General features: G+C 47.9%; 4 protein-coding genes across 4 annotated transcripts; 1 reads left to right on the top strand and 3 right to left on the bottom strand.

Moving 5' to 3' along the window:
- Nucleotides 1-2,363: 2,363 nt before the first annotated feature.
- LOC101770667 (basic proline-rich protein) lies at nt 2,364-3,327 on the bottom strand. Its single transcript, XM_004981379.3, has one exon. It carries the CDS (start codon nt 3,047-3,049, stop codon nt 2,543-2,545), a length of 507 nt encoding a protein of 168 aa, XP_004981436.1. The 5' UTR covers nt 3,050-3,327; the 3' UTR covers nt 2,364-2,542.
- Nucleotides 3,328-3,486: 159 nt separating this feature from the next.
- On the bottom strand, nt 3,487-7,869 carry LOC101770262. Its single transcript, XM_004981378.3, has 4 exons — nt 7,580-7,869; nt 7,289-7,424; nt 5,277-5,634; nt 3,487-4,362 (listed from the first exon to the last, which is right to left on the bottom strand). Exons 3-4 carry the CDS (start codon nt 5,616-5,618, stop codon nt 3,826-3,828), a joined length of 879 nt encoding a protein of 292 aa, XP_004981435.1. The 5' UTR covers nt 5,619-5,634; nt 7,289-7,424; nt 7,580-7,869; the 3' UTR covers nt 3,487-3,825.
- A 967-nt stretch (nt 7,870-8,836) lies between these two features.
- Nucleotides 8,837-11,574, bottom strand: LOC101769860 (60S ribosomal protein L4-1). Its single transcript, XM_004981377.4, has 2 exons — nt 10,411-11,574; nt 8,837-9,207 (listed from the first exon to the last, which is right to left on the bottom strand). The coding sequence occupies exons 1-2, from the start codon at nt 11,509-11,511 to the stop codon at nt 9,094-9,096; spliced, it is 1,215 nt and encodes a 404-aa protein (XP_004981434.1). The 5' UTR covers nt 11,512-11,574; the 3' UTR covers nt 8,837-9,093.
- Nucleotides 11,575-15,036: 3,462 nt separating this feature from the next.
- On the top strand, nt 15,037-19,025 carry LOC101769458 (pyruvate kinase isozyme A, chloroplastic). Its single transcript, XM_004981376.4, has 6 exons — nt 15,037-15,744; nt 16,491-16,581; nt 16,708-16,901; nt 17,245-17,366; nt 17,798-18,276; nt 18,501-19,025. Exons 1-6 carry the CDS (start codon nt 15,205-15,207, stop codon nt 18,800-18,802), a joined length of 1,728 nt encoding a protein of 575 aa, XP_004981433.1. The 5' UTR covers nt 15,037-15,204; the 3' UTR covers nt 18,803-19,025.
- The last annotated feature ends 6,515 nt before the right edge of the window (nt 19,026-25,540 follow it).

Genomic DNA, 25,540 nt, shown 5'->3' with positions numbered 1-25,540 from the left:
CATGTATGCATGCGTACTTGTGCTCCCTCTCCTCTCGCATCCAATGATCCAAAGCCGAGGCAGTGTACTCTCCACTCTCGAGCCTCGGCTCCCCCAGATCAGCTGAGCTGGGTGCTGTCCTTGCTTTGGGAGAGGGCTGGAGGGGTGTGGTATACTGGTATGTGAGAGCAGTGACAGCAGCTTGAGCTTGAGCAAGGCTGTGGCATGTGTCACTGTTTCCTCTGTACTTGGACAGGACCAAAGAATGCAAGGCGAGTTTGGATCGGCGCAAAATGGTGGTACTGTTTTGCGAGAGAGTGCATTGTTTTTGACAAATGCAACGAGCTCTGCATCTCTCTACTGTACTTGAAGTGTTTTTTTGTACAGGCCAGGTGCGTACGTACACCCGAAGGCTTTTGCATGCACTGCACACATCTGGGAACAGTGCTGGATACTTTCACTCTACCAGTTACTGAAGTTTTGTTCTTGCTTTTAGTCGGCATACATTTGCTGAAACAAAAAGTATGAAGGCATACACAAGACCTACAGATTAATTCATGAATATAGAATTACCACACTAGTAGTTAAAATTGACATTGGGACAGATCATGATAATCTAATTTGGCAAAAGTAGGAACTTAAAATATGATGTATGGCCAAATTGCACTTATGTTTAGTTTAAACTGCAAATGGAAATATTAGTACACTACACGTTACAAAACGTGCAGGAGATATTACTGCCATTGATCAGGAGACTTTGGCAGTCAGGCAGTATGTTATTTCTACTTTCACTCGCGTAAAAACCAAACGAAACGCAGGTTATGCAGGGAAGCACGAAAAATATCTCCAGGATCGGACAGATTAGCCAAGCCAAGGTCAGGATCCTCAAAAATCAAATTGCAGCTTTGGTAGTTTAACCCCCCAATTCTTTTGGCGGCATACAGTGCCAGCAACATGGCGACATGCGTATGCGTGTGCCTGCAGCTAGCGTCGTCTCGCGATTCCTTTCCGCTGCGGCGCTGCCAATGGCGTGCGCGCGTGTCCTCGCGCGTGCTTTGGTTGTTTGGTGGTGGTCCTGCGCCTACTACGATCGCCTGCATCGGCCATCAAGGAGGCGCGCAGCCGGCAGCCGGCAGCCCTGTGCGGCGCGCGCAGATACGCGACGCGTCCCCCCCGTCCGTCCATCAATGCATCTCGTGTACCACCGGCCAAACGAGCCGCGTACGATCTGGCTGGCTAGCTTTCCATACCACCACCGGACATTGTTGATCTACCCGCGGTAACTAGCTCGAACCCTAGGACGCCAAGGTCCACGGCCAAATCGCCCCGTGATTGCGTGACCTAGAACTTGAGAGCGCATCCATGGCCGAGACTGAGGGTTAGGGCGGAGGAATCAGTTCAGGTAGCGCACCTGTACTCCTGTAGTAGCGTGCGTCGCGTCAGCGAGATCGCCGCCGCCTCCACCGCCGCGCCGCTGCCCCCATACCGATCGGCGGCGGCAGAAATGGCACGGCGAAAATTTGGAATGGTGCGGCCGGCCGCCGCGGACCAACCCCCCTCCGTCCCCGCGTGCCGCTCACGGAAGCAAGTCGGCAGCACGGCCACGCTTCAATCCTACGCCGCCGACTTGCCGAGCGTTCCTCTCTCTTCGCTCTTTTCCCCGACGGATCCGGCCTCCGGGCCGTACGGCCGCGGGCCTGTCCCTTCAAAGAGGCTAGGCCCACCTATAATCTCGGCTCGGCCGTGTGAGAGAGAGAATTCAGACAAAGGAAACAATGGGCCAGCACGAATTTAAAAGTGGTATAGAAGCCCATCAGGAGGAGTGGGCTCGATACAATCATACAATTGGACGGCCCGGCGACGCTGGATAGTCTCGTGCCGAAGAGAACTGGGCGGCGCGCCGCGGGCACGAATCACGGGCGGCTAGCGACCGAAACCGGTGCAGTGGAATTCGCAGGTCCCATGGGCAAAAGTGGCCGGTGAGCATGCGCGGAGTCTGGGCGATGCCGTGGCACGGCGCGTGTCTGTGCAGGCCGCCATCGGGGTTCGCGCCTTCGCGGCGGCGACAAGGCAGAGGCAGGAATACGAATAGGACGGCCACCGCGACAACCGGCGCGGCGGCGCCTGACGGGCGAGACGCACTGACGTAGAGTGCTGAGTGCGGCACGGGCGACGGGGCGAGCTTGGGGACTCTGCAGCCGCGGACGCGGGGCCAAGGCAGGACGCGAACCAGGGGAGCAAGCACGGGACGAAATGGCAAATTCTGCACAAGACCAGGACTAGGCCGAGATCGTCCACTGGCATGTCTCGGTTGGTTTCTTGTCCGGATCAACGCGTGCCATTGTCGCGATCATCCCCAAGCTACGGCATCGACCTTCCCCGAATTCGCTAGTTTACCTCCTTGTTCAAACTGAAAACGAACATGTACAGCCGTGAAAACTACTGGTTTGTTTTGTACACTCCTACACGGTGCCGTTCCATCGGACACAGCAACGGCTCTGCGACGCCGCCTTGTTCTCCGGCCACGCGCCGACACGCGCGACGCCACACGTCGAAGCGAGAGCTACACCAAGGGAGGCAGCACCGTCGAGGCGCCCGGCGGCTGCGGCGGCGCGACCTCGGGCGGCGGCCTGGGCGGGTCGACCTCGGGCGGTGGCCTCGGCGGCTCCACCTCCGGCGGCTGCGGCGGCGGGACGTCGGGGTTGGGCGGCACGGTCGGGATCTCCGGCACCGGCGGCGACGGCATCGCGGGGCCCGGCAGCTCCGGGCCGGGCCCCGGCGCGCCGGGCATCGGCACGTCCACGCCCGGGGGCGCGTCGAACTCCGGCGGCGTGTCGATGCTCGGCACCTCCTGCGGCGGGCGGTCCGTCCCAGGCACCTCGGCCGGCGTCTGGCCCGGGACCTCCGGCGGCGGGGGCGTGGCGGCGAGGCAGCGCACGCCGGCGCGCCAGGCGGAGGGAGGCGACGGCCGGTGCGCGCGCGGACGCAAGGCGCACGCCGACAACGACGCCGCGGCGCGGAAGGCGCGGCACGGAGGCAGCACCGACGCCGTCACGAGGCTCACCGACATCGTCGCGCTCTGCTCTTCTTGGATCTTCTTGGGCAGTTGGGCGTGCACGATTGAGGACGAGATGCTAAAGAAGGCAAGGCATGGAAGATCTCTCAAGTCTCAACTCTCAAGCAATCCAACGCGACAGTACGGCGATGTCTTTATACGGCTGTCACCTTGACACGTTTGGGAACGAGCCGGATCACGTGTCGCGCGTGCCGGAGGAGGTGGCCTCTTTGCGACACGTGCGTACGTGCCTGTCGCCCAGGTGTTCCCTGTCCTCGCCTTCTCGGTGAAAAACAGAGATACTGGCGATACAAAAGCTATTACGTGGCCTTCCAGTCTTCCAGAGTTCGTACTACAAAGAACCACACACTGCTGTAAGAGTAAACTGGTTTATGTAAGATTCTTTGACTGAATGGTAAAGATGGATAAACTGTCACTGGAACACAAGTAAAGAACTTGTAAACATGGTTACTCAAAAGGAAAACTTGTAAACATGTTTGCATTTACAAGCAAGATCGATACACTCATATCCAGTATGCACATGCAAGGCATGACAAAGATGCAGACTTCTCTCTCTGAGTCTGTATATATCCGTATCTCGAGTTCTCGACACTGGTAAAGATAGCATCCTACTTGGACTAGACAAGACAGGTGAACCATGCAAGAATAGTAAAAACCAGAGCTCGACCGAGCAGGACGCCGTCCGGCGAACCCGGCGTGCATGACGACTGATGATGGACACGGAGAAGGAAGGTGGCTGGCTGGCTGGCTGTGGCTGTGGTCGTCAACGATCACGATGACATGAGTCGCCGGAGCTGGAGCAGGTGCTCCTCGTTGGAGATGTTGAGCGACAGGCGCAGGTTCGTGAGCAGCGCCTCCTGCTCCCACGTCAGGGGCCCCGACGCGTACAGCGCCCGCATCGTCGACCGGTACGCCGCCAGCTCTAGCCCGTGCACGTCCACCGCGCCCTCGTGCTCCTCCTCCGGAGCCCCCGGCGAGCACGGGCACGCGGACATGGCGTCGTCAGGGAGGCACCCCGCGCCAGGGCGGCGGCGCTTGCTGATGCCGCCATTGTCCGAGTGGTATGGATCGTTGACGCTGCAGCTAGCCACTGAACATTCGGCGTCCTCTATGGCCTGCGAGGAGCTGTGCAGGTAGCTGTCGGCCCTGGAAGCTGCGGCGACCTTCCGGGGGTGTGCTCTTCTGCTCGAATGGTGAGAGGCGTCTGCGGCTGCTTTCCTCTTCTTGGCACCGCTCGCCATTTGCTGCACTGCTCTTGAGCGAGGCAAGACGCAATCAGCAGGTTGGCGCTTGCCGCGTCCGGTGGCCTGAAAGAGGAGACGGCAGCTTGTAAAATCGTCTGCTTGGAGAGAAGTATACTGAATGCACCAAGATGGAAAAGTTTCTAATGTTTCAACATCCAGTGATCTTGTTTAAAATCTTTGGTACTGCAATCATACTGTTAAAAGGTTGCAAGATTGGTGGCACTCTGGTGGTAGACAAATTCTACATCCGTGAGTGAAGTGTCACATTTTCCCCCTAAAAAAACATTTTTTTAAAAAAAAAACAAACACTCATAGTGTGCAGCTCAAGTCAGTTAAATGATGCTGTAATCTACAGCTCTCAATAGTCTGAATTTAGGAGCAACAAAGCCATAGTAACATCTCTAGTGTGGCATCGCTTCCATTTTTGAAAATAGACAGAGAGAGCAAGACAACAACTCAAAAGGAGAGCTTGTCATGACATAATTCTAATACTGGACAAGTTGTGGTAGATACCATAGATTTGCTAGTTTCATCGCTACATTTGTAGTACCCAAGAAGAATGGTGTGGCCATCATGGCATTTAAGTGGTCCCAAAAGAGGATAAAAGATCATAAAACATGGAGACAACAAACAATTTCCCTGAAAACAACTGAAGTATGTGGAGCGTTTTCCTTCAACAACATCAATAAATCACTCAATATGATGAGACTCCTGACGGTGGCTGATAGTCCAGCACTAATGAAACTAAGAGGCCACCAAAATCACAAAATGTAGCCGCTGTAAGCCACACAAGATAAATCTAAGTAATAGAACTAAGAGGACACCAAAATCACAAATGCAGATGTTGCTGTAAGCCAAGCAAGATAAATCAAAATAAACAATGCCTAAGCACCAAATTTATAAGAATTATTAGCTATTGAAATGGACATGAAAGTTCGAAACAAAGCAACTTTGCATTCCAAGGAAGTAGTAGTTACCTTATCTGCTGCAGGAAAGGGCTTGCTCTGTGGAGCTTCAACAGTATGTGGAATTCTCAAGCTAGATATATGGAACTCTTTCAGTTGGATGCAATCAGCAAGCCTGATAACAAAGTGATTGTTCTTTAGCATCTTTAAGATCTTGCCAAGCTTCCATGTGTTGCGATCCAAGACCTCAGTTACATCTCCAATAATCCATTTGCATCTTGTCTGAGCAACAGCTGGTTGGTTTGACATTGCACCATAATCGTCTTGCACTTTTTTAGCATGGAATTTTCCTTCAGAAGTGAAAATCATGTTGTTCTCCTTAAAATTCTCCACTGTGCTATTTTTCAGCTTCATGATTCTACCCAGGAGGCTGCCCCAAGAGAAATGGAAGAGGTCAGAATATGCAGTAGCCAGTAGACCAGAGTAATGAAAAGAAAACAAATGTAGATCACAAAGATATCATGGTAATAAAACTATCAGTTTCTCAATATTAGATCCAAGTAGAGCAGAATTCCTGCAACTCATTGTGTTCTGACATACACTCAATCTTATATGAATACACCTCCAGTCACGCATACATTTTTAATACGACGGGGTCCTCAGAAACAATATTTTGAGCACAGCTTCCATGTGATGTATTATTGAGACCTACTGAAAGTATTTTCAACACAAACACACACATATTGCTTTCAATATTGATATTAACCAGAGTCTTTTATTAAAAAAACAAGCATAAGGACATCAATGTTGAGCTGATTAAAGACTACTCCAGTACCATTCAGTGGGATGCAAATATGAATGAACAGATAGCACGATATTATGGAAACATCTGAATCATGACAAAGAAACAGAATATAAAGAAGGCCTGGAATAGATGGTAGAATCCTGCAATCTTCACATGTTAAGTTTAACGATGAGAATGGCAATAGATCATACCAAGCTCAATTGTTTCTCTCATTCTCTGTCAGAGTTATAGCAAAAAACAAGATTTTCAATGTAGTCAAACATCTGGTGCTTGCGGCTAAAAGAAGATTCAAGATCTAATTGGAGACAATAAATCATTCCTGATGCAGTTATTCATGGAAGAACTGAACAAGTAAACCAAAGCCAAAAGGGATCACTCCTGCATTCTTTCTGTGACCTAATACATTCCTAACTTTAGTCCTAGGTGTAAACATCACCTTCTGATTGGGACCAGCAACTGGAATTTTGGTGTAGCAGATAAATCCCACAAGATACCAAAACTAGATAGAAATTGAAACTGGAAAGGATCATATATGAGATCTAAACAAGGAAAAGCTACGTCGGTTGCATCCATATACAGTAAAAAAGGACTCAACAGACAAGTCAACTACAATTCAGAGAAAACGATCCATGTTCAATTCCAAAGCTAATAAGGGATTCAGGTGGAAATTTCAACGCAGGAACTACCAAATTCGACACCTTCAAAACAAGTCAACGAGAAATTCTACGTCATAGGGGCAGGATGACCCAATCAATTCATCTACGATCCAAGCAAATATTACTAATGGAACCATAAAGGGGATCCGAGTTGGACCATGGTATCACAAAGGATCATCAGCGCGAGACCGATAAACTAAGTTTCCAAGAAAGGGGATTAGTTTTGGCGAACAAAGAACATGTAACAGCTACCAACTAAACTTGCCTTCAGTCCTAATAACCGGATTCCTCGATCGGGATTTGCAGCTATAAAACCAAACTAAAATGCGACAGTGAGAATCCATCAAACTATGAACACTTGCAACCTGTCAAAACTCGAACATTGGGCGTCAAAGATCGAACAGCATGGAAGAAACGCCAATCAAGACATCACTGCGAAGAATATCTGATTGAGATTTCGAACTGGAAACTAAGAGCAGAAGCTCGAATTGGTTTCAGGAGCAGGAAGTCCAGAAGATCCATTTTATTACCGCGCAATCTAGAAAAGAAAGCGGAATCGAACGAGCAAGGAACCAATCCAATCCATTCCAATCGAATAGCTGTGAGTAGTCGTCAGTCCTCACCTGCAAGAAAACCAGCCGATTTGCGTCGCCGAATCCAAGAACACGAGGGACGGGAAGCCCCGGAGTAGCAATCCCAATTAACCCCCAATTGGGTTGCGCTCCAACCCAATTGGGATTAAAGCCGCGAGGTGAAAGCCTGGCTAGGACAGCAGTTCAGGTCAGAGAAAAAAAAGGGAAACAAAAGGAGCTGAAAAAAATTTACCACCACCGGACTCCAAGAATAGCAAAGAGAAATTACATGTGGAGTAAAAATAAATTGGAGAGAAATTTGGAGACCAATCGTAGACGAACCTTGGAGGAGGGACTGATGAATCAGGCGGTTACGAAGCGATCGAGGGGGTCGCCTGAGTTGGAAGGGCCGGACCTTGCATATGTTTCGGGTGCAGGGGTTGTTCTTTACTTCAGTTCTTGGCTCCTCCTTTCTTTTCTTTTTAAAATTTATTTTTGAAATTACTACCTTGAAAGTAGTTTAATCTATGACTCGATGGCATTGGTTACGTCGTAGATTCATCCGGTGTCACCATCCTGCAGATGGTTTTCAGTTTGACGAACCCAGATTCCAAATTCCCCAATGCTAATTCTGACGGCTCCTCTGCGTTATCTACACCGTCCAAATCACAGGAAGCGTACCAAACAGGAACAGTTGCTTGCAAAATGTGCGAACTAATTCGTAAATGCTATAATTTATTGATAGTTCCTGGCAAAATGGATTATATTTAAGCACCTGCTATGTACTGAAAAGTTAATAATCCACCTATTATTCCTTTCGTTTTGAGCACCACTAAACGGTGGCAGGAACAAGCCATGTTTATGCCCATTTCGATTCTACTCTCTCTTAATTTAGGAGGCGACAACAAATGGACCCGAATTGTGCAAGCAGCCCTGCTCAGGCTGCACAAGTGCACAACACAACAACATTTCTAGCCTAGCCTAAACGACAAGCTGTGAGCATTTTTGCAGCGATGAAATGTTGACCACAAGAATCACCATCCTATTTCTCACTTGCTGTGAGTTCATCGATCCTGGCAAAGTTTACGTTTTGGAACGAAGAGTTGAAAACGGTAAAGCTAGAGGACACGAGGCAAGTTTGATGGGTACGAAGAGAGGATAGGGTGGAATGCGGATTGGCAACTTGCAGAGGTGAAAGTGGATGCGAGAGGGAGACATCCACATCTCAGCGAAGCACAAAAGCTCTCCACTTTCTCAGAAAGAATATGCAGAAAGTATATCTGGATAGCGATGCAAAGCAGCGAAATAAATTTCAAGTGGGGAGATCATTGGCTTTGCTACTAACAACGCAAGCAGCTTTCACAAGCTTGGGCCTCCCAAACCTCCCATCCCCAATCCAATCAAGCAAACACAACCAGACGTTGGCCCAGAATGAAAGCATAAAGACTCAAAAACATATACAAGCAAGGAAACAAATCCTGAATGCTTTGCCAAATTCGTACATCACAAGATCCCTTCAAGAAATATGACCATTTCAAAGTACTTCAGAGAAGCAAGGCAAACCGTTCTTCCATTCACCCAAACTAGCGATCAAGAAGCTACAACCAAGAAAGCATACCACAATCGATAGTAACAAACAAACGAAGGCACAAATTGTTTGTTGAAATTCGCATATACTTTGTTCTCATAATAGGTGTCTGGAAGTGAAGGTGCAGCAGCAAACAACTACCAAAGCCATAACCAAAACGAGATACCATGTCTGATGATCCCAATAACAAGTGACATAAGATAATAGAAACCAAAATCATAATTTCTGACTGGGGCAGTGATAAACTACGAAGGCTTGAACCAGAAGATCACTGTGTAACACCAAGCCACTTGGTGAAGTTCTCAAACTCTGTGTAGTCGCTGTCTGAGATCATGGTTTTGTACCACGCCTTTCCAGCAGCCTTGACCTTAGAAGCTTCCTCCTACAAGGAAATTTCAAACACAAAATCAGCACATAGGGATTGAGTACAGGATACAGAAAATGGAATACATAAATACAAGAAATGGACAAATCTAGTGGCTGGATGCACAGTTCAGTTAACAGCATCAATATGAGAAGAAAAAAAAGGTGACAAAAGAAAATACATTGCAAGCCCAGAAAACAAATTTATGTGCATAGTGACATGAACAAAAACATCAGCAAAAGATGAGCAGTCGTATGTGTCATTCAGAAAAATCTTAAGATTTGAGCTACCGTGAAACGTACAAGTACGGATCACCTGGCAGCGTACTAAACAAAACCCTATTGGGAATAAGGTAAACTAATATACATAAAGACATCATTAACTAGATATCACAGTTAGATCACAACACCCTGTTTGTTCAACTCATAAATTGTGTGTTGCAGCTTGCAGATTGTAACAATCTGGCCTTTAAGCAGCCATACACAATCAAGCGGGAAACAAACAGCACCTAAATAGAGGTCTGCATATCCAAACCATAGGGCATACATTCGGGACATAGGTTACACAAGAAATTATAGCAAGCTAGGTACTATAATAGCAAATGTATGCTATATGGTAGTAATTATCAAGACAACACATACAACACTACATGGCACAGGCTCAAGCATTCACCATACTACATCCATAATGCTTAATATTACATATGCTTGAAGATTGGATGGAAGTGTTAAATTGCTCCATCTGAACTAGATGAAAGCCACATCAACAACTCAACATTAAGTGTGCTGATACTTCCCTAGTGTGCATTGGTAGTTTGGCATGTTCCACAAATTGCAAACAGATATATTCATTAAGGAAACTAGCAAATTCCAAAACAAAACAAGAGATATGGCAAGCCTAGCAGCTGTGATATACACAGAGAAGGCAGAATCAATTACAACAGTTCCTAAAGGGTGCAGCAGCATGCATTATAACTCAACATATCAAGACTACCTAGAAATTGCAATGAGAAGCACTTTCACTCTCAACAAACTTATTAGCGCTGAGCTACAAATCAAGAAGTATATCCTACACTATTCTATTAGAAAGCATAGGAAATGGTGAAACATCTAATACTGCAACAACAGCGAAGAAATGATAGTGACTAAAGCAATGCAACACTAAATAACGTACAATAAATATAGCACAACGCAAAAGAAAGAGAGGAAGGAATTATCATACTGGGCTGAGCTTGGTCCTCTTGGAGTCAAGCTTCTCCTTCCTGGCCTTGACACGCGCTGCCTCGGCAAGAGCTGCCATCTTGCGCGCAGTACCCAAGTATGGGTTCAGCTTGAGCACAGCGGCCATGTTCTTCAGCGGGTTCTTCCTAGCCTCCCTGCGCTTCACCAACTTGTTGATGGGCTTCACGACCGACTGCACCTCATCAGAGTTGATGAGCCTGGACAGGTCAGCGTTGGCCATCTTAGGCCTAGGGAGCACGAAGCCCTTCTTCTTGGCCGAAGGCGTCTCGAAGGTACCGTACACCTCATCCAACTTCTTGAACGCGCTCTCGGTCCAGATCACGAACCGGCCAAGGTGGCCACCAGGGGCGAGGTCAAGCAGGTTGAGGCGCTCGACATTGGCAACATCAACACCAGGGAGGTTGCGGAAAGCCTTGACGATCTTGGAGCCCTCGGTGCCGTAGACAATGAGGGGTCCCTTGCGGTTGATGTAGCGACGGTTGCGCATCTTCCCCTTGCCGGGGCGGATGCCAACGGAGTCCTTGGCCTTCTCAGCATCAGCGTAGGCACCGAGCTGCTTGAGGATCTTGATGGCCTGGGCTGTCTTCTCGATGGACTCGGCGGAGTCGGAGACCACGAGCGGGAGCTCGGGGACGGACTCCACGCGGTGGCCGCGGGCAAGTACGAGGGATGGGACGGCGGTGGCGGCGAGGGCGGAGGCGACGGCGACGCGGCGGAGGTGAACGTTGACGCGACGATGCCAGCGGCGCCAGATCTTGGTGGGCGCGAACATGCGTCCGCCACGGCACATGTTGCCGAAGGCTCCCTGGCCGGCGCGGTGGGTACCGCCGCCGGGAACACGGGGGATACGGGACACCGCACGCCCCGTCCCCCAGGACTCCGCGGAGGTCTGGTGGCCGGCGCGTCGAGACACCGCGTAGGGCTGGCGGCTGTTGCAGGACTGAAGCTTGTGGACGAAGCGGACGATGTCGGGGCGGATCGGCGCGCGGAGGACGTCCGGCAGCGCGGTGCCGGCTGAGTCCGTGGCCATGTCGCCCTCCAGGGCCTTGACGGAGACCAGGGGACGCGCGGCGGCGGCCATTTGCGGCGGCGGCGAGGGGTAGCGGCGCGGTGGCTGCGGCGGCGGGGTGGAAAGGGTGGAGGCGGGGAGGGAGTGAGCGAGATTATATGAGGGTTGGGGTGTGAGGGCTAGGGTTTGGGAGGTGAGATCTGGGCCGTTGATTTTGACTTGTGAGCGGGTGATGTGATCTGGACACCTGGTGGTGAGTAGTTGGGTTGGGCTTTCCTGATGGGTCGGGCGTAGTTTGTTGGTTTGTAATACAGTCTGCTGATGTGCTGAGTAGTTGGGTTGGGCTTTCCCGATGGACTGGGCTTGGTTTGTAGGTTGGTGATCACGAATTTCATGCTTAACCATTTTAAGCTCAGCTGCATTTGGGTTGCTGCTGCAGTAAGCTTATATCCTTTCGATACTAAAGAGAAAGTTTACATTTACATGTGCTATCCTCTAATACTAGATGTTTTTTCTAGTGAAAAGAACCGACCATTTCCATCAACAATTTTTTATTTCAGTTTCACTTGTAAAAGTGTTGATTGTTGAGTATTTGTTCCATCGGCATCCGTGGATGATCTAAGAGACTCTACTTGAATTTTATTTTCGCGGTGATCAGAAAACAAAACCAAGCACATCACAATGAAGATATGTAGCGCAGGTGTCTTAAGTTCTTACCATATACTCCTGTACAATATTCTCTCCGTCCCAAATTAGTATTCGTTTTGTATTTTCTAAATACGTACCTTTATTTATATATATATATACATATATTATATCTAGATACGTAGCACAAGTTATGCATTTAGAAAAGTCAAAACGAATAATAATTTGGAACGGAGGGAGTAGAACTTAATATTTGCTTGACTAGATTGTGAGTATGGTATTTTCTCTTTGCAATCCATCAATAATTAGTAGGACGCAACAAATACTAGTATGCCAAGAACAATTCCACGTATTAAATGGAATGGTAGCTTACACCTATGTTATATAGAAGTAGTGACATCGAAGATTTTTTCTAAAAGAAACTGACGGGCTCCGGGTACCCTTAGGAAAGGGTTTAAGGTGACCAGAAAGGTCAAAAGCCTAACAGTTAGAAGCATCCTAGAAATGGCTGAGACGACGCTACGGCCCACCACCCGATCTCCCTTGGTCGGAAGCCAAGAGCCGTGAATCGCTACCTCAGCCAGCTCAGGGACGGGGCACGCAAGGGGCCCACAACGCCTCACCCACTCCTTGACTCAGGAAGACCTATGCCGTACGAGAGGTATTAAATGTAGGGCGTGGCCCCCCTGACCGCTCCACGCTGGAGATATGACCGAGCGAGGGGAGCCAACCTTTAACCAGGAAGTTTGAGAGTGAGGCTACACCATTCGGAACGACCAGGACGGCCTGCAGGACGAGGCCACGCGCGGCCGTACACGCCCACGCACCCCGGCATCATCATAACCTCCCCCGGCCTCATTATCACCTTCGCCGTTAAGGAGACCCGTCAAGATTAAGGCCATGCCACCACGCTAGGCCCAGTATGGTCCCACGGGTGAGGTGGGACCCAACGATAGACGTTACGGCGAGAAGCAGCCGTGAGCGCACCAAAGAGGTCGGGGAAAGCCGAGCCGCTCGTCCAGGCCACTAATCAAGCCTGCCCATTCATCACCAGTATGGACGTTAGAGACAACTCCTGTCCCGTTCACTGCCACGGGTTGGCGAATGGGATTGGGGCACGCCACGGAGCAGGCCGGGTCATGTGTAAGCAGCCCACGCCGCACAGGAGCCACCGTACAAGGCGTGTGACGCCCACGACCAGCCAAGGGAATAAGACAAGGAAGTCTCTTGGTGCAAAGAAGACCCGACCACGCCGCAACCCCTGACCTCTGAGATCAGGGACCGCCTCCATCTCTCAACGATATCGCCCGGTCCCTGGCCTATATAAAGGGAGCTGGGCCTCCTTTCACTCTCTCTCGCATTCGACACATACATCCATACATCGCACGAACGCTTGCTTGCAAGCATCCCGTTGTAAGCCTAGTACATTTGATCCAAGGAACACGACTTTTGCCGAAACTAGACGTAGGGATCTTCCCGAACCAGTATAACTCCTTATCTCTTATGTGCTAGCCATCGAAAGTAGGGAGAGCGCGGCATATAACCACTAGTCGATGGTACGAAATACCGATAGAAACCTAATGTGGGCATATAACTTGCATGAAAAATGTAAAAGAAAACATTAATCAATAATAACATGTATGCTCTTTCTACACATAAGATTAGCTTACAACATTAGTCATGTATTGTGGGTAGCTTTTAGGGCACTCGCAATAGGTGCAATAGGTAGATAAGCTCTCTGTAAGGGTCCCACGTAGAAAAGGGAAACGTCCCATCGGACGCTCCATTGGTCCATCGCAACATTAAAAAATAACGTCTGCACCATAGAAAATAAACGTCTGTAACATAGAAAATCACTGTTTGCAACATCAAAAAACATGTTAAGAAGATTTATTAGCCATCTGTTGATGATGAGGAAAAAACCCACCGCAACATCTGTTTCGTGTTGCATGGAATATTCAAATCCCTCATTGAAAATGCAACATCCAGATAAAACACTTACAACATGTGTGTGAAACATATGCAACATGGCAACATCTAAATCTAGTTTGCAACATTTGCATGAAACACTTGCAACATTCTTCTGAAATATCCGAAACACTTGAAACATACGCTTACAACATGCATCAAAACCTGGCAGGAGGAGCACTGCATAGCGGAGCGCTGCCGCCCAGCGTTGTTCGTTCGCTCACTGGAGCTTCACCTTACGCCGCTGCTTCGCTTGCCGAAGTAGTCGCCGAAGCGCTGTTGTCCACTCACCGGAGCACCACCCAGCGTTGCTGCCTCGCTCATCGGAGCACCCGCCAAAGCGTTGCTGCTCACTCGTTGGAGAGCTGCCCGGCGCGAGCGAGGCCCCATCAAAGCACAACTGCCTCATCGAAGGCAAGCAGTGTTAAAAACATGTGGATGGAAGTGGAGCTGTCGTCCAGCTGCCACTAGAGATAAGGATAAAAACGTGTGGATGGGAGAGAGTCACGTGGCCTCCACAGCGTCCGGCGTGTCGGACGTACGATTCCAAGTATTACCGTAATATTTTATCTTTATGGTCAGGTTTTAATCATATATGTACTTATAAGCTACGGGCCATCATAAAAACTGCTCTCACAATGGTGAGCCGAGCCATATGGATCTATAAAGATCACTTTTCCTCTCCATGTACCTGTAGAGATCGGTGGGGAGGCAACAACCCCTAGAGCTAAGGTTTAATCGAGAGATGAAATAGTTGTAATTTTCCTAAGAGACAAGTATTGTTAAAAGTCTTTCTTTTCTTTTTCTGACATCGATTATTTGTCTCTTCACGATACTGCACAAAAAGTTTAACGCCAGCGATGCTTTTTTGAGTTTTGACAGTATCCCAGATCCGTATCTGACGAGGCGCCGTTGGCATCTGACACTGCATCCAACCGCCCAGCTCAGCATCTCCGTCATCCGCAGCCGCAGGGCCACAGCCAGGGTCCAGGGAGTCATACGCCCGTACCCGCCATAGCAGCCGTCCTGAACTCGCAGCGCCGCGGGCGACATTCCCAAAGCCAGAGCCACACCTCCGCCGCCGCCTACCTGACCCGCTCTCGCCGCTGTCTCCAGCCTCCTCGACTACTATCGCCGCCGTAGCGGGCTGCCATGGCCACCACCGCTCGCGCTCTCCACCTCCCGACACCTCCTAAACCCTCTAACCCCTCCTCCCACCACCTCCACCGCCTCCCCGTCAGCTCCCACTTCCGCCCCCGCCCCCAACGCCGCGGCCCCGGCCGCCGCCTCGCAACCTCGTCCTCCGACCTCACCTCCTTCCCCGACCCGGCCCCCACCCCGAACGGCGTCTACACGTTGGCGGCGGCCCACCCCGCGGCCATCGTCGTGGACGCCGCCACGGAGGCGGAGCTGCGGGAGAACGGCTTCCGGAGCACGCGGCGCACCAAGCTGATCTGCACCGTGGGCCCTTCCACCTGCGGCGCCGCCGAGCTCGAGGCTCTCGCCGTCGGCGGCATGAACGTCGCGCGGGTCAACATGTGCCACGGCGACCGCGAGTGGCACCGCGGGGTCATCCGCGCCGTGCGGAGGCTCAACGACGAGAAGGGATTCGCCGTCGCGGTCATGATGGACACCGAGGGGAGCGAGATCCACATGGGCGACCTCGGCGGCGCGCCCTCCGCAAAGGCTGAGGTGAGTACTGGCCCCTTTATTCCGTGCTTAAACGCTAGAGACCTAGGATCTGATTCATAGTTCATCTGATGAGATCTTCAGAGGACAATGAAGTGATGATATTCGGGATGAGATTTAGTGTGTAAATTCAGGATGAGAATCAATCTTGAGCTTCGTTTATGTAAGATGTGTGATGAAATTAGGTTTCTCTTCTTATCTCTTAAATGTGTTACAAAATATCAAAACTTCCTGGTAAAACTCTAGTTACCTATGATAAAAAAAATAATACTAAACTGCATCGCTTGCACTTGCTAAGGCCATATGTTATTCAGTGCATGAGATGACGAGAGTAATCTGGTTTATTGACCGTGTCTTCCACTAATTTAGAGAGACAAGCAGACATAGCTTCCGCTTAGGTTGAGATTGTAGTGAAAATCTGTTGGGAACAGCGAGGGAGTTCAACTACCAAACTTTTCTGAAGCGGGAGGGTGGAAACTGGAAAACCATAGTCCATATTGTTATAGCATAAAAAGAGCCCGATTTAAAATTATGATGGAACCTAATCACTAAATTGTTCTGAGAGAAGGCAAATGTGCCATGACCTAACAAAGATCTTTGAGTTCAGATCATGTACACACTATAAGTACTTTAAAAGTAAACCATCTAATTCATTCACTTTTAATCTAAACTCTAATGTACTGAAGTTTTAGTGTCGAGCTGTTCTAATAATCACTCATCAGAACTTACCCTTTTACTGGATTTGGCAGGATGGAGAAGTTTGGACATTCAGCGTTAGATCTTCTGACACATCACTGCCAGATCGAATCATTCATGTGAATTACGATGGCTTTGCTGAAGGTTATCCATAAGCCATGATCATCTTTCTTGAGTCTACTTATTTATATATTTATTGAAAAATTACTCCCATCCATTAGTGTGATTGTAATATCTCCTGCTTTGGTGATTTGTTGAAACCCTACCCAGATGTTAAAGCTGGCGATGAACTATTTGTGGATGGTGGAATGGCCAGGTTTGAGGTGATTGAAAAGTTAGGGCCAGATGTGAAGTGTCGTTGCACTGATCCTGGTTTGTTGCTGCCACGGGCTAATCTTACTATATGGCGCGACGGCAGTGTAGTGCGAGAGAGGAATGCTATGCTTCCTACAATTTCATCAAAGGTAATTTATATAGTGAAACGGTTCTTGCTCTGATTTGAAGTATGCTGCTCATACTTCGTGCTCAACAATCAATATAAAAATTCAACACAGATCGTCTTGTAAATTGATGGTATTCCATATGGCCCTTGGGGTGCCTGATTAGTTTTTTTTCCTGGATGCTAAAATTATTTTCAAGAATGTAAAGGGTTGGCTGTGGCTCACTTCAGAACTCTAGATCATAATGTCTAAATGCCTGTAAAATTAAGTGGGAAATCCTTCTTATAGTCTGCACTCAACTAATATCTAGTAAAGGTTTGGGTGCTACTTACAGATGAAAATTTTACTTATGATCTCAACTTTACAGGATTGGATCGACATAGATTTTGGAATTGCTGAAGGTGTAGATTTCATAGCCGTATCATTTGTCAAGTCTGCAGAAGTGATTAATCATCTGAAGAGCTACATTGCTGCACGGAGCCGTGGAAGGTAAGTAAGTTTAAGTTTTGAAAGTTGTTACCTCAACACATGCAAAGTTTACATGTAGGATGTAGCTTGGCGTAATAGCACTATGTTGACTATCCGTACATCCGAAACAGAAAGGAAAAACAGAAAGAAGTGTCTAGTTATCAAATTTTGCACAATCTCATACAGCTTCTGGACAATAAGTACCAGAGCATGTATTGAACAATTCTTGAGGTTTTACAGGAGTCTGCCACAGGGTTCTCTTTTGTGCAATAATTAGCACACTAGCAGTTTGGTTGTGCACACTTAAGGGTGTACCAGGTCTATATGCCCTAGTTTAAATGTGAAGCCATCACACTTATTAATGGCTTAGACACCATTTGTGTGAAGTTTTCGTTTCATATATAAGTCATTGCTTGGTCATCTAAATTGTGATTGTTTCATGTTTGTGCCAGTGATATAGGGGTCATTGCAAAGATTGAGAGCATTGATGCTTTGAAGAACTTGGAGGAGATTATCCGTGCATCAGATGGAGTAATGGTAGCTAGAGGGGACTTGGGGGCACAAATTCCCCTGGAACAAGTCCCTTCGGTACAGCAGAAAATAGTTAGAATGTGCAGACAACTCAACAAGCCAGTTATTGTTGCTTCTCAGCTTCTGGAATCAATGATCGAGTATCCTCTACCCACCAGGGCTGAGGTTGCTGATGTTTCTGAAGCAGTCCGCCAGCGTGCAGATGCTCTCATGCTTTCTGGTGAGTCCGCCATGGGAAGGTACCCAGAGAAGGCTCTCAGTGTCCTTAGGAGTGTTAGCCTGAGGATTGAAAAGTGGTGGAGAGAGGAGAAACGCCATGAGGCTCTGGAGCTTCAAGATGTCTCATCTTCCTTTTCTGATAAGATATCAGAGGAAATATGCAATTCAGCGGCAAAAATTGGTAAGTCATGCAATCGCTTTATCAATACCCTATGTAATTTTATTGCAGAGGCATCTAATAAACCGATGCACATCTGCACTTTGATTCATCCTGCTTTGCCTGTGAGATTGCCTAGAAGTTAGTTCGTGGGTGAATTCTGAACTAGTTTGGATGCTTTACATCCCGTTTTGTACATAGTGATCTCTAAATAAACATTCGAATCCAACTTTTGCCATTTGTTGCAGCCAACAACTTGGGAGTCGATGCCGTTTTTGTCTACACCAAGGATGGCCACATGGCCTCCCTGCTCTCACGATGCCGCCCCGACTGCCCAATCTTCGCATTCACGTCCTCGACGTCGGTTAGGAGACGGCTGAACCTCCAGTGGGGTCTCATCCCGTTTCGGCTCAGTGAATCTGACGACATGGAGAGCAATCTCAGCCGCACCTTCTCCCTGCTCAAGGCCAGGGGCATGGTGCAGTCCGGTGACCTGGTGATCGCGCTCTCCGACATGCTACAGTCCATCCAAGTGATGAATGTACCCTAGGAATAGGATCCCAGTATCCTGTTGTTTCCTGTACAATCTTTATCCCGACCAATTTTGGAACTGAGCTGGACGGACAACTTTCTTTTATGAGTTGTGAGAGCTTATTGTGTATCGAGTTCACTGATGCGCAGTGTAAGCTCAGAAGATATCAGGCTTGGTTATGTCAAAGAGAATCGATCGTTCATCACTTGAATAAATTGCATTCGCATGCAACTTCTGTACCTACAATGTTTGTGTTTCTACATATCACGACAATGGCGCATGACTCTTAAGGAATTAAAAGGCAAATTAGAATTGCAATGTTATGACAACATTAATGATACGACCAGCATTCGCTTGCTGTCTTCCATGGATGGGATCCAGTCGAGCAGCATGGCAGCCGGTCAGTTTTCATGTTCTTGTTGATATAGTCCATAGTCTTCTGATACTGTTACAATCGTGAAGCAAAACATGTTTTGCATTGCCTTTGCATTACCATTGTACTAAACCAAACAATACCTATGCGATTGCCCCTTCTTTTTCATACTATCCGATAAGGCGCCTCAAAAGCACAATTTATATAATTGACACACAAATCTCTCTTGCAAAACTGGAGGATTGATACTCTTCTGAATGACTTCGAAAGCTTTGCTCTTAGATAGCTATGCCATACTGGAGCAAATTTTCTTCCAGCACTATCAAGATAGCCAGCTGTTCTGGCCTCCTAGCAATGGGTTTGATGCTAACGGCTGCTGTTTTTGAAGCATGAGTACAAGACTGCAGGTCCCATAACCCTGCCCAGATTTATAGGCCAGCAAAGTAAACCCTGCAATTCAATACCCCAATGTGCTCACGTATCAGCTGTGAATCAGGAATTTGTGTCCATGGACAAGAAATAGAAGAAACGCTAAACATCATGTACGAACAGGAGAAATAGTGCTCTGGAGAACAAAAGGTAAATTTTGCTTCAGGAATTCATACCAATTGTCCTCAAGAAAATAAGGTTTACTGCAAATGCAAGAAAATCTCTAACAAAATTACTTTCCTTTTGCACAGTGGTGTTCTATATTACGAAACATTAGATGTGCAAAGACATCTAAGCTCAAATGGTAGTGTATTTCTGCATGACAAGGGAACAGTTAGGTTTAACCTACTACATAAACTATGGTATTCTACCATAGATTCTATGGTTATGGTATTTCTACCCTGAATGGGCATCCCAGCGGGATGGTAAAATTTGTTAAAGACGCGTCCCCTTCGGTCAAGATCGATACATCGAATAGAACTAAAATCAAAATAAAAGGAAAGAAGAGAAATAGTGGATTTCTCCTCGAAAGCCTGCCCTCCCAAGGACAGTCTCTCTCTCACTCGATAAAAAAAGAGGATTAATACAAATTTCTACTCCCTTAACGGAAAAAAGAAGATAGGGTTATAGAATACCTTACAACAGCCTGAGAAAGAAAACCTTTTCCAGATTCCAGTAGATATTGCTATTCCTCAGTGAACTGCTAGACAACCTTCACTTGCAGGAACTACAAAAGCTTTTTTTTTGCGGTCTAGGAACTAAGTACAATAGCTTTAGATGAAGTCCCTTGCACAGTGGCACAACATGGAAGAAGAAAAAAAACAAATGTGAGCTATTTAAATTTGTACTGAGAATTATTATGTGATACTTAAGCTGATGAGCAAAGTTCCAAAATCAATGCAAAAAATATGTTTTCTGCTTTACAACCTTGCAAAAGAAATTTTTACATGGATTATCTCACAGATGTTCAGACCTAGAATAAGGATGATGATCATCGTATACTCAGTGCCGGACACTCATTAACTGCTCCCAACACCATCACATGGTCGTGGCCCCTCCACAGCTCGATGTTACCAGAGCTTGGCAATGGAGGCCAAGAGAGCAGCTGGCGCAGCCTACCTGTTTCTCTCAAACCTGGCCACCTGGATAGTAAAAAGCGTGACCAATGAATGACTCACCGCGACGGGAACCAGAACGGCGCGGTCCGCCGTAGACGGAGTAGTAGCCAAGATGGCGCCATCGTCTTCAACATGGTAACCCCGTCGGCTCCCGTTGCAATGGCGGCGGCGGAGCAATGCACCGCGAGGAACGCACCGGCAGCCTCCACATCGGGCTCCTGTGTATTTCCCACACTCTCCTCAGATGGAGGCGCTCGCCGCCATGGCCGCGCCACTGCTACGCGCTCGCCTCCTGCTCTCTAGGAGGTGCGTCGAGCTGGGTATGCGGCGGCTGTAGTCTGCGTGCGGGCACGTGACCGCAACGGAGGGGAGCGCTGGACGCACAGCGGCGGATCGCCGGCGGCAACGCCGGTTGACATGTAGCCGGCCTGGAATATTTTTCAAACAACCCCTGATCCAAAAACCACCCTATTTTGGATCGCGATCCGAATATTTGCAAAATGGGCCGCCTCCGGTGCGCCAACCACGGCTGCTGCTTCGTCTGCAGGAGGTGCCTGCTCCGCCAAGATCAATTGGGTTGGCTGGCAGCACAACACCACCAAGTTCATTGAATTTTACTAACAGAAATCACGCAACACTGACAGAGCCCGGGTGCATTGGCTTCTTTGGTTTCCGTCTTTGAGATGCCCTCCGCTTCAAGAAAATAGAAAACGGCTTTGAGCCGACCTGATCAGATGCATTGCTCTTTGCAAATGTTCTCTGGACTAGCTGCTCCTTGGCCGTATACGGGCTGAAGTTGTGCCCCGAAAGGGGGAAACAACAGTCACACCACTCAAAGTCAAAGGTCAGAGCTTGCTGTGATTTGAGAGTTCCTGCTTCAGTTGATCCCTCAGGACCCTTCTCAGAAGCTTGCAGGAAGCAGTTCTAGGGAACTCGGGAACAACTTCGACATAGCTCACATGTCAAGATCAATAGTTGATTCCAGTGATGTCAGGGTATGCATGTTCATCCGATCATTTGACCTCGATAACAGGAAAGGGAAGGTCTTACCTTGAAAAGAGGATTCAGGTTCGTCTGAATGGCTCTCCGGAACTTGCACTTGAGAAGATTCACATCTCGTTGTCAAAGATTGTTAATGGTTGCCCTTGCGTTGGCCCAATTTAGGCCCAATGGAGTCGTTCCTATCGAGGCCGAAATATCCGGCCTGTGTGGCCCAACGGCACAAATGCAATCCAGCCCATCATCATCCACAAAATTGTGTACTACGCCACAAAAAGCGTGCGTACTTTTCGTTTCTGTCGCATTTGCAAAAGGGGAGCAACACAAAGGCACCACATTTCCAGTAACCAAATACCCTCATCAACAACACTGAGACATCATCACCACCTCTTCCCGAAATCCATCACTAAGCAGGGCTGTTGTTAGACTAGATGTAACACCAGCTGCTTTGCTTGTCCCGGACAAAGGCTCCAAAAGCATCCCTTTCTTATTTCAGGGCCCCGACCTTGAAAGTGGTTAGCAGGACATTGTTGTTAATATTTGTGTGCTCCTAATTGTGATTGTGGACCTATTTAACCCAGGGAAACAAAACGAAGGTGATGAATCCAAGAACAAATCAATTAAAAAAGTTCAGGTATAGGTTAGGTCATCGAAAGCCTGGAGGACATGACGAGCTGACTGCGACGACTAATTGGCGATAATGCCCCTGCGTGCTCATGTGGGCCCGGGCCTAGCTGTACACCAAAGTCCACATCTCAGGGGTGTTTGGTACCATCCACTAAAATTTTAGCACATGTCACATCAGATATTTGATCATCAGATATTTGATACTAATTAGGAGTATTAAACATAAGCTAATTACAAAACCTAATTGCACAGATGGAGTCTAATTCGCGAGACGAATCTATCAAGCCTAATTACTCCATGATTTGATAATGTGGTGCTACAGTAACTATTTGCTAATGATGGATTAATTAGGCTTAATAGATTCGTCTCGCGATTAGATCAGGGGTTCTGCAATTAGTTTTATAATTAGCTCATATTTAATCCTTCTAATTAGCATCCGAACATCTGATGTGACACTGCTAAAGTTTAGCAAATAATATTCAAACACAACAGCATGATATTCCAATCCATATCATCTGCTTTCTTCCGGTAAAATCCACACCTTTTGCAATGAGAAGAAAAAAAATCCATATCTGGCTCGTCTCACTCTCTCAGAAGCCTCTTATCTTATCTCCTCCTCAACAAATCACTGTCTATTTTACTTTCCGCCCGATGCGACCTCTCGAAAAGTTAAATTAAGCCGGGTTAAATGGATCTTGCGGCGAGATGCTAGTATTGGCCGGCCTATGTGGGACGCAGCCTCCCTCCCGCGGTCTTTGATGACCCCGTGCAGAGAGAGGGAACACGGGAACAGTCGCGGGTGCCTCGCTTTTGCGTGGAGGCAACAGCTGATGTGAGAGCTCTCGAGATGACGATGATGTGCCTGGCGACCCCATCGTCCCACGGCCCTCGATTGACCCTCGCTACACCATGCGACGCGCAGCAGCGGCGGCAGGGTGGTGGTGGTGGTGGTGGTGGTGGAGCCCGGCACCGGCAGGTCGCACGGCTCGCATCGTGGTCGTGGATCGTGGCGGCCTGACCCACGAAGACACAGGGCGCCCGCGCGAGCGAGAGCAACAACTGCTGTTGCCTCGAGAGCAGCAGGCGCGGGCGCAGATCCAGCACCTCGCAGACCGGCTTGCAGGCGCAGATGCCCACGTCGTCCGGGGCCAGCAGCAGGAGGGAGGGACCACCTCACCTCGCAGCTGCCGAGGTACGGAGACTTCTGTCCACCAAAGCACTGGGGCAGCAGGATTCGAGCCACACTGGTGAAAATCTTGGTGAGCTGCTGCGGTTAATTCGCTGTGCAGCGGTAAGATCAGGCCTCGAATTCACTCTCTAGGCTGATGTGTGAATAAACTACAACAGCGATCTGTACGTAATCTGCAGCGTCACCGAGGGGGTAATAGTTAATAAGAGAGTACAGTGCTTACGACTCCAGCGCTCGTGCACACACGCTCGTACACGTACGGCTGATGTGCGTGTGCTTTTTTATCCGTTAGCTAATCCATCAGATGACACCTCCCATGACGACGATGATGATCCGAAAATTAAAAAACAACGGGCCATGCATGAGCCCATGACAACAGTTCTGATTGCACACACCGGCCGGCCGGGCCCACCACAATCCAGGAGAGGCTTTACCTAGCCCAACTAGGCTAGCGTCGTCCAACATGGCAAACATTTCTTCTGCTCCCTCTTTACCAGAATATAGCTATAATATAGCTATGTTTATATTTTTTTTCAAGTCAAACATTTTCAACTTTGACTACGAATAGAGAAATAATCAAGAAGACTAATAGCATAAAAATTATGTTAGTAGATTTATCATGAAATCAACTATTATAATATGAAATTTTTTATTTAAAATACATTATTTTTAGAGGTATTATTGGTTAAAGTTAAAAAGATTTGACGTTTGAAAAAGCTAAACGTAGCTATATATTTTAGGATGAAGGGAGTAGAGTATTTTGTTTATTTTTATCAACTGCAAGCTAGTTTGCTTAAACTCGCACGATCTTGAAACGAAAGTGACACACTGTGTCCGGATAATAACAAGCACTGTATGTCTGTAGCTACGGATTATTCCAAAATTTTGTATGTCATGTCGCGTACACATGGAGATGGAGATCTTTTGCTTGCGTTGCGTCGATTGACCTAGCTATACAAAAGAAATCGAATTACCAGCGTAGTACGCGAGGAAGCAATCGGCGTAGGATGCGTCCTGGTTCAAGCGAGAGTGACTGGTGTAGGAGCTTGCTTGGCTTCTTTAAGCAGTTTCTACTTGCTAGAACGCTAGCTTCTTTTTTGGAAATTACAACAATGTCTACAGACGAATTGGAAGGGGGGAAAACAGCAATGATACTTAACGATCATGACGTTTGGGTGCGATTACCTGGTAAGAGGGAGGGAGGGAGATATTATCTTTAGGCTTTGCGTGGTTGTTCTCCACTACCCTATCCTTTTCCGGGTCATCAGCTCGATCGGTTGGCCAGAATGATTGGCGGGTAAACAATTCATCACGGCAGTGAAAACTCGTCAGCGTCGCCCAACCAACCTACTACCCTACCAGCTGAAGAAGGTCGCCTAGCTCGCGTCGCCGTCGCTTAATTAAGCTCACGGCATCGGGGGTTATCTTAATCAGTGGGCAAGGCACACGTCATCTCGACAGGTTGCCCGCCCTAAAGTATTGCGCGTTATCCAGTGCTGCCGAGGAAAACAACGCTGCTTTGTCCCGCAGCGCAGTGTGAAATCATACTGTATTCAAATGGGCAAGTTTTTACACGAAGACAGAGAGTACTTGTACCTTCCTTATGGCATGTCCGGACACAAGCTGTTAAGCGCACACATCAGAGTGGACGAGCAGCATTCTTGACCATTAGATAAATATGCTGTCCATTTCAAATTCTAAATCGTTTTAGCTGGACAATTTGATTAAATTTATATTAGAGAAGTTTGAATTAAAACAAAAGTAAAATGATCTTCAATTTACAGACGGAGTAATTAATTACGCGTCCGCTAAAATTACTTAACTTGTGATAGGCGTGATGTTATAACATTTCCACGAGTAAGCAAACCTTTTTTTTTTTTGAAGCGGCACGAGTAATCAAACCTTAAATGCTCAAATTGCAAATTGTCTAAACTACTTATACATGTTTCCGGGGTGTAATGCTGCCCTCTAAATTCTTATCTTAAAATTCCAAATCTGAGTGTCTAAATTTGTTAAACGAC

This window comes from Setaria italica, chromosome IX (assembly GCF_000263155.2).
Source record: "Setaria italica strain Yugu1 chromosome IX, Setaria_italica_v2.0, whole genome shotgun sequence".
Lineage (NCBI taxonomy): Eukaryota > Viridiplantae > Streptophyta > Magnoliopsida > Poales > Poaceae > Setaria > Setaria italica.
This window is presented reverse-complemented; position numbering and strand designations above follow the sequence as displayed.